We start from the raw sequence: 9,299 nt of genomic DNA, 5'->3' as shown, positions 1-9,299 counted from the left end.
TCCCAATTTTCGCCATTACTGCTGGAAGTTGCGGGCCCCAATTGTGGGTCCACTAAAATGACTCTAAATATTTCCACTCACATTTCAGCCGCACATAGGCTTAACTGATAGGTCCAATGTACTCATGGCCAAATAGTTCAGAGTCTCACCTTCTTTGTCAAACTCTTTAATGCACCCAAGTAATGGATAGTTGGAAACATTTGATTAGCATTTTATCAACCTAGTGAACGTCCAATTTAGACCTAATATTCAATTAATCACTATTAACATCTGAAGAGCAGGATCATGTGTGGACCCTTGATTTTAAAAGTAGGGGTGCAACTCGGGTCGGGTTCAACCCGAAAAAAGGTCGGGTTCGGGTTGAGAGTTTGGGCAACCCGACCCGACTGAATCCCATAGTTTTTTTATCAATTTTTTTGTAAGCTTAAAACTAGAGTCGGGTCAGGTTCAACTTGGAAAAAAGAGTTCCAGGTCGGGTTGAACCTTGTCGGGTTGGCAATTGGGCCGGGCTGGGTTCGGATTGGAAAAAAAGGTTCCTCGGGTGGACCCGACCCGAGTTGCATCCCTATTTAAAAGCCTATGTACTTATATTTGACAGAAGAAAAAAAAAACATAGAAATGTAAATAGAAAGCCGGGAGAGTTTCGCATTTGGTTGAGATTAATCTCACCAAAAAGAATATCTTTTAATCTCAGCTAGTCACAAAAGAGCTAAAGGGTGATCTGAGGGGGAGGTGAAACAACCACAGCCACAACCACAACCACAAAAGAGCTATGAAAGTAACGGTTTCCATAGCATGGGCGGTTGGTATTTAACATGGGTTTGGGAGTTAGTTATGAATCCAAATTTGGATTCATAACTTACATTCAGCTACCAAGAGAGGTCAAATTCGTGGGGCATTTTCTTCACTATATCAAATTCCATGGCCCCCTTTCTTCTCATTTTCTTCCAAACATTTCTTTATTCATCACTTCCCTTTTCTTCTTAAAAAAAAAGGCTTCTTTTCTTCTCTTTGTGTGCGTGTGTATTTGAAAAAGATTGTTTATAGATTGTGATTGAATGATATTGTTGAGAGATGGTGAGGCCTAATGGATTGGGTTGCTATGCAACTCCATAAAAGACTCGTGTCCAATTTGAATTTGGTACGCTTGTTTATCTATTTTATTTTTATTTGGGTGTGGATTTTAATTTGGAATGGGATTTCTGCTTTCTTTAATCATCATCCCAGCTTTTTTCTTTAAAATCCATGAAGAAGGCCTATTTGCACCGAGGCCTAACAAATGAGCGTTTGGATCCTCTAACAAGGTGGATCCCAGAGAATTTTATAATAAATTCTAATACGTTGGTGCACATATTTTTTCAAAATAGCTTAGCCTACTTTATTCAAAGATCTAAACAATTCAGTTGTTGGGCTCATAGAGATGTTTTTTGATGTTTTTTTTCGGAGAAAGACCTAGTTGCATCAGGTCCAACAAATGAATTGTTTGGATCTTCGAAGTTCAATGCAAATGAACTGTACCCAAAAATCATATCCATAGGATGATATCCCAATTTTTCGATCTTCGTACAAAGTGAGCCCAAGTGATTTAAAAAAAAAAAATACGTACCCCTACGTAGGGCTGCAACTCGGGTCGGGCGGGTCGGGTTTTGGAGAACCCAACCCTACCCGAGAAATATCTCGGGTCGGGTCGGGTCGGCTTTTTTTTCGGAAAACCCATGATTCCCAAACCCGGCCCTACCCATGATAAATCTCGGGTCGGGTCTGGTTTTTTCACGTTGCTGCAATTTTTTAAGGAAAATTCTTATTTGGCAAGGCAACTCAACTCATAGAAGCAGAAATTACACTCACATTACACTTGAATCAAACAATGATGTAATTACACTCACATTACACTTGAATCAAACAATGTTGTAATTACAATCAAACAATGTTGTAATTACAATCAAACAATGCTGAATCAAACACTTGAATCAACTCAATTGATAGAAGCAGAAATTACACTCACATACAATAACAGTGGGTGCGTGGGTTTTCACTTTTAACTTTTAAGTTTTAACTAACAATAGAAAAAAATGTACATACTATAACTTATGTAACTCGGGTCGGGCCCCTTCAAGCCTGGCTCGACCCGAGATTCATGCGGGCTTTTGAATGCTCAACCCGGCTCGACCCGAAACCCATGAAACTTGAACCCAACCCAGGCTATTTTCGGGTCGGGTAAAACCCGGCTCGAGTTGCAGCCCTACCCCTACGTACGTATGAGCACCATACAATGCATAGTTATTAGAAAATTTATTAGGGCCGAAACTGTTCAAAGATCCAAACAGTTCATTTCCAATTATATTAGCACTCTATTTTGTAGCACTTATTTAACACTCGTGTCATCTCTACGTCCATGGAATTGCTCCGCTTTTTAGTCCGTTGTTATCGAACTGTGTATGGTTCATTCAAATGTGGCGTATTTTGTGGTTTGGTCAGATTGAGAAAAAGGAGAGAAATTTGAGAGAGAGGTGGGAACATCTTCTCTTCTTCTTCTTCCTTGAGCCATAGACTACGTATTATAAAGGTATTTTCTAAGTTTACAAGTTTACCCATTTCTCTGAATTTGCTCTATAAATTTTGGAATTTGATTTTTCTCCTCCTTTTTTATTTGGCATTCGGTTTTGGGATTTTGAAATGAAGAAGAGACGAATTTGTTTAGGACAATTTATATTTGAATGCTGGAAATGATGAACCACAGACTCATTTTCTTGGGGGGGGGGGGGGGGGGGAGGGACATCTCACCACTGAATTGATGTGGGTCCCATTTCTTCCACCAATCTATACATAGTTTGCCTGTGTATGTGCCATACATCTGATTTTCCCTATTTTTCTTATATTTACATGATTTGTTTATGAAGGCATAGGTCTATATTTACATACTCATGATTAAATGTGTATATCCAATACAACTTTGCTGTAATTGAACCCAATTTGCAAATGGAACATTAAGGTCTCCTTGTAAGATATTAACTATATATCATTTCTGAAACTATTACAACAACTATTTGCTAAATAATCATCTTTTTTCTTTCTATATTTCAGGAATATAGGTTTGGCCATCTCCATATCCTATCCAAAGTTGCGCTCAACATTGTAGAATTTATATATCCTTATTCTTCACAACATCTCATCCTTATCCTAGGCACCCTCTAGCAAGAAACCATGGCACCAAGCAAGATCCGCAAAGCCCTCGGTGCAGTGAAGGATCGGACGAGCATTGGGCTCGCCAAAGTTGGGAGCAGCAACTCCATCTCCGACCTCGAAGTGGCGATTGTGAAAGCCACTCGCCACGATGAGCACCCCGCCGACGAGAGGCACATACGAGAAATTCTAAGCCTGACATGTTACTCGAGTGCTTATATTAGCACATGTGTGAATACCCTCTCAAGACGCCTCAATAAGACCCGAAATTGGACGGTCGCCCTCAAGACACTCATCTTGATTTATCGTCTCCTCGCGGATGGTGATCCAGCATATGAGCAAGAGATCTTCTTCGCGACACGACGTGGAACAAGGCTACTCAACATGTCGGACTTTCGCGACACATCTCTCTCCAATTCTTGGGACTTCTCCGCCTTTGTTCGCACATTTGCATTGTATCTCGATGAACGCTTGGAGTTTCGAATGCATGGGAAGAAAGGGCGGCGCAATACTAATCATTCCATGGGAGATGAGGAGGAAGAGGAAGGAGGAGGCACCGCATGTTCTGTTCGTGCCACACCAGTTCGTGACATGAAGACTGACCTCATTTTTACCCGAACTCAACACTTGCAACAGCTTCTTGAACGCTTTCTAGCATGTCGACCCACAGGCAAGTATTCCGTCGTTACAAAAATGATCTATGTCAATCATGGCTTTGGTGGATGTGATGGGAATAAGTGAATAACATATGATATGCAAATTATATTTCCCAGCATTTTCACCCCATTTTGGGTGCATTTGGATTGCTAGAATCAGGCATTTGAAAAAGCATCCTATTCTGATTCCGCTCGATTTCGACGATTGGTTTTAAAAATAATTGGAATTGGAAATGACACTGGTTGAATTAAAGGGAAAAAAATATACCATAATCTATTTTCTGCCCCAATAGGTGCACCAGTCGTAATGAACTTTTTATTTGATTTTTTTAATTAAATTTTTGTTTTAGATTTTTCCATTCAGTTAAAAGGGAATTGGAATAGAATGCCGATTCTAATTCCTTATGCCAGCAATCCAAAACAAAACCTTTTTCTTTCTGCATAAAAGAGGTGAAAACCTAATATTTTTAAGAGAATGGCAAATAAAAAAGGACCGCAATGTTTGAAAAGGAGAAATGATATTTCTGCATATCAACATTACCACCTCTATGTGTTTCGTCTTAATTAAGAATACGCTTTCTATTTAGGTGATTATTTTTTCTTAAAAGAATATTTTCTTCTTTTGATCATTTCGAACGGGTGTATTTAAAAATATAAAAGAGTGCTTTTACAACTTGAAAACTCTTCTCCTGTTTCACATAAAAATTATGTGCATCTTATTCCAAAAACATAACATTCAATATTCATGAATAAAATATGTAAAACTGTAAATTCCTAAAATTTGTAATTCTAATTAGTCGTGAAATCTTCTTCTCTACTTATTATCCTTACCTATATATTTCTTGTTCGCTTCCAATGAGAGTTATTATATGCCAATGACATTTCCTACATATTTTCTGTTTACTTTCTCTAGAGCTTTTCACTTCCCGCATTTTCTATTTTTTAATACTGTCACTCTCCGATTTCTCTTCTCGCATTGCTTCTCCCTCACTTTCTGTTGGTGGTAATGTCCTTCAGTCAAGGATATGAGAAAGAAGAAGATAAGCTTCAAGGGGCGTAATCGCTTTCCTTAAGACAATATTCGCCCCCACCAGTTGTGTGCAAAGGGGATCCACAAATTGCCTTCAAGATACAATGAAGCCTTGTAGAACAATTCTACAAATGTTTGATGGCGCTTTGCACAAGCGGAATCAAACCCAAAACACCTTTTTAGAACTTCAAACCTTAGAGAAACTCACTAAAACTGTTTCTGTAGAAAACAGATTTTAGTACACTGTTTTATGAACAAAACTATCTTGAAAATACAAGTGAGAAAGAGATTGCTAGAGAGAGAAGAAAAACTACAGCAATAACTGCTTTTTCTCATTATTTAAAAAGACATGTTTTCGCTTCTTTTATAGAATCCTTGATGTCTTTTCACTAAGAGAAACATCTCTTAAAAGCATCCCTTTGATTGGTTTGAATAATGACCATTTGATCACAACTCTTGGTGATTTAAGTGTCTTGGATCACCCACAAAGTGTCCTTTGTGTTTGAAAAACATCCATGACTCTTGGGAAGCAAAAGACATGAAGAAATGATGAAAACGGAAGTAAAAAGCCATGTCTATTTTCTCCTAACAAATAGTTTTTCGAACAGCCGCGGTCGACCTGGCTACCGCGGTCGCCCTCCGGCATGCGCCTGTCCATTTTATTTTTTACGAACCAAAGAACCGCGGTCGACCGGCCTTCAGCGGTCAACCTCCGACACCTCCCTGGAAATCAATTACGTTTCAAGTAACTAATCTGCAGTCGTCTGAGAAACCCCAGTCGACCCTCGGACGACCGGCCCTGTCTTAAAATTCTTTTTATATTTAAAATTAAAAACTTATAAAAACATTTTAATTTCCAAATACTACTTTGCATTTTGAAAATTCTCTAACAATTTCCACAGTGGCAACTATGATATTTCTTAACATAATAATTAAATTTTAACAGCCAAAATATACAAATTGAAGTGTTTTGGGTTGATTTCTACTTATCTTTTTTTTTTTTTGGCTTTTCCTTACTAGTGAGTGGTTGGTTATTTAACTCATTTTTCTTTTTCCCAAACGCTTTTGATAAAATATTTTCCAAAACACTAAAACATGCAAAATACATGATTTTGAAAATCCAAAATCACTAACAGTTAATAGAGTAAATTCGAACAAATTTTGAGCTGTTTTGAGCTGAATAGATGAATTTTAGCAATATATATTAAATTAAATTTCTGCATATGAACATAGTCTGTTCTCAATCTATATATAGGTGCGGCAAAGAGCAATCGTGTTGTGGTTGTCGCCCTCTACCCATTAGTGAAAGAGAGCTTCCAGATATATTACGACACCACAGAGATAATGGGTATCTTGATCGATCGGTTTATGGAACTCGAAGTCCCTGATTGTGTGAAGGTGTTTGAGATCTTCAGCAGAATATCAAAGCAGTTCGATGAGCTGGACGCCTTCTACAATTACTGCAAAACAGTTGGGATTGCAAGATCATCAGAGTACCCAGAAGTGGAGAGAATTACCCAAAAGAAACTCGAGGTGATGGACGAATTCATACGAGATAAGTCCTCTTTGGTGCAAAGTAGGAAGGCAAGGAGTATAGAACCAAAGAGAGAGGTGGTGCCAGAAGCAAAAATTGAAGTAGTTGAAGACGGATTAACAAGTATTAAAGCATTACCAGCGCCGGAGCATTGGCTTGAAGAAGTTGCACCCGGAGAGCACAAGGAAGAAGATAAAGAGAAGAAACCTCACGAACAAGAGGCTGATTTATTGAATATAAACGATGATGCAGTGACGAGCGAAGAACAAGGGGATAAGTTGGCATTGGCCTTGTTCGCCGGAGATGTGACAAAGCCGCCGGAATGGGAAGCATTTCCGACGAACGATGACTCATCGGCGGATTGGGAGACGGCATTGGTGCAATCCGTGAGCAATCTCGCGAATCAGAAGACTTCGCTTGGTGGAGGATTTGATATGTTATTGTTAAATGGAATGTACCAGCATCAGCCTAGCACTAGTGTTGTTGGGGTGGGGACAGGTAGTGCTAGTAGTGTTGCATTTGTGGGGAAGACAACACCGGGGGCGGCCTTATTGGCATTGCCGGCACCTCCACCGCCGGATTCCGGCGGAGGAGGAGGAGGAGGGGATCCGTTTGCAGCTTCTTTGGTGGTGGCGCCGCCGGCTTACGTGCAGATGTCGGAGATGGAGAAGAAACAACAACTGTTGGTGGAGGAGCAGCTCATGTGGCAACAATATGCTAGGGATGGAATGCAAGGGCATTTGGGTATGTCCAAATTCCAATCTACTAGTCCATATGGATACACACAACACAGTAGTTATATGAGGTGAATATTCGAATTGTGTTTGGGAAACCCTCTCAACAACTAAGAGATCTATTCATGGAACACATGAACTTTATATGGTTCTGTTTATTCATCTTTTCAGAATTTGGAATTAATCAATTCATTTGTTAAAATCGGACCTAAGAGACTATAATCATGTTGTTAACTTAGCTTGGTCCTGTTTGTTGTGTAATAGGGGTGATTTTGTAATTTCATATTATATTGAAATTGTTTCCAGGAAATAGCTTGAACCACCACAGTTCAAATTATTTACAGGGACCTTTAATTTGTAATTTTATCCCTTAAATTTATCATTTTCTTCTAAGTGGTTGAGAACAAAAGAAAACATCCCTATATGTATACCTTCTCCCAAATAGATTCTAGCAGTTTCGATTACACATCTGTATTATGTGAGATGAAAGATTTGGTCAGTTAGAGCGTGTTTGGAAACCATGCAAAAAATATTCCATGAAATATTTGTGGGTTCATTTGTAAAAGATGGGCTGGTGAGGGAGAGAGTTGATAGGGCTGTCCTGGACAGTGTTTGTATTTTTCCAATTTAAATGAGTCTCCTGTTCAACAATACTGAGAGATTTGTGATTTGAAAAAGAAATTTGCCTGTATTTCATCTAAAGACTTCTTGATCCACTTCTGATTAAATCCAGATTAGATTCAACAATGGAAGAGTCGTAATTTTCTATGGTCCAATTAGGAGAACGAACGGGAATTATTGGATTACAAGATATCCAAGGTATCCACTGCTTTGAATTCGAATTTGATCTCTTTCCATACCTCACAAGGAATTGGGTCAATTGGGTTTCAGATGGGTGAATTTTGTTTAGAGGGAAATCATATGATCATGGCTAATTTAGAGGAGATTTTATATGGGGAAGCAATATATCCTCCCCTTTTGATTACTAGGGACACCTAGCAGCAGTGTATCAGTCTGCGGAGGGGCTGATGTACTTCATGTCAGAAGGATTCAATGGGGCCGATTGCCACGTACACTGTTGGTAGGTGTCCCTTATAGTCCCACATTTTTTAAAAAGTACTGTAAGGCTAACACCACTGGATGATCCAAACCATTCATTTGATGGGCCATGATCTAAATAGGTTGTGGCCCAAAAATCATTTCCATAGGATGACCCTAGTAGCCCTCAGATCTATAGAGGTCATTTTTAAAGTCGGTTGAGGAACTGAATTCGGTTGCATTTAGTGATGTGGATCTATTCAAGGCCCCTTCTTTAGCTCCTGCATAAAGACGGCCCTTGCATCTATCATTCCCCTTTATCCTTTTCCCTCGAATTGGGAGCTGCAAAATTGCTTTCTGCCAAATTGTGTAGCAAATCCCTCTAAATAGATAACTCAATTTAGTCGGCTTGAGTTTGAGAAAGACAACTCCTAAACAAATTTAGTCCTCACACGTGTTTCTCCTTTGTCACGAGGTCCTTATTGAAACTTGAAAGTAACGGTCGGTTGGTATTTAACATGGGTTTGGGAGTTAGTTATGAATCCAAATGACCAAAGTTACCCACGCGTACTTTAAAATGACTAAAATATCTTTTACATAATGACTAAAGTACCCTTCAATAGTTTAAAATGACAGTCCAATCAAGTTGTTCCCAACGATATTGGCCGGGTCTATTCTATTGTTGCCATTTGGATTAACGGATCTGATCACATAAACGAGGCCGAGGTGGGGCGAATAAGTGTCATTTAGGAGAGATTTTATATGCTTTGTTGTGCACGAGAAGTCCGACATTTTTCAAAAAAAAAAAAAAAGTGGGGTCCAATTGATAGGATGATCCAAAACGTTCGTTTGTTGGGCCATAACATAAATAGAATATAAATCATCTCCATGGGATGAACCTAATCCTCCGATCTGTAGAGCGACTACACATTATGGAAACCTCCATAGATCAGAGGGATAGGTTCATCCCACGGAGATGATTTACCGGGTGCAATCTATTTACGTTATGGCCCAACAAATGAGCGCTTTGGATCATTCTATGAAGCGGGCTTCATTGTTCTTATCTTCATTCTACTTTTGGAAAAATAGACAACATATAATATAACCATAAAAAGGAAGTGATA

At 39.0% G+C, this 9,299-nt stretch overlaps 1 protein-coding gene across 2 annotated transcripts; it reads left to right on the top strand.

The window, feature by feature from the left end:
• The first annotated feature begins 913 nt into the window (after positions 1-913).
• Positions 914-7,498, top strand: LOC143883546 (putative clathrin assembly protein At1g03050). 2 transcript variants are annotated; one of them, XM_077386881.1, is made up of 3 exons: positions 914-1,141; positions 3,085-3,853; positions 6,125-7,498. In XM_077386881.1, exons 2-3 carry the CDS (start codon positions 3,205-3,207, stop codon positions 7,210-7,212), a joined length of 1,737 nt encoding a protein of 578 aa, XP_077242996.1. In that variant the 5' UTR covers positions 914-1,141; positions 3,085-3,204; the 3' UTR covers positions 7,213-7,498. The 2 variants fall into 2 exon arrangements, with proteins under 2 accessions (XP_077242996.1, XP_077242995.1); XM_077386880.1 differs by lacking the exon at positions 914-1,141 and adding an exon at positions 2,456-2,566.
• The last annotated feature ends 1,801 nt before the right edge of the window (positions 7,499-9,299 follow it).

The sequence above is a fragment of the Tasmannia lanceolata genome, unplaced genomic scaffold (genome assembly GCF_043159265.1).
Source record: "Tasmannia lanceolata isolate RefF3 unplaced genomic scaffold, GAP_Taslan_0.1 ptg000008l, whole genome shotgun sequence".
In the NCBI taxonomy this organism is placed as follows: Eukaryota; Viridiplantae; Streptophyta; class Magnoliopsida; order Canellales; family Winteraceae; genus Tasmannia; species Tasmannia lanceolata.
This window is presented reverse-complemented; position numbering and strand designations above follow the sequence as displayed.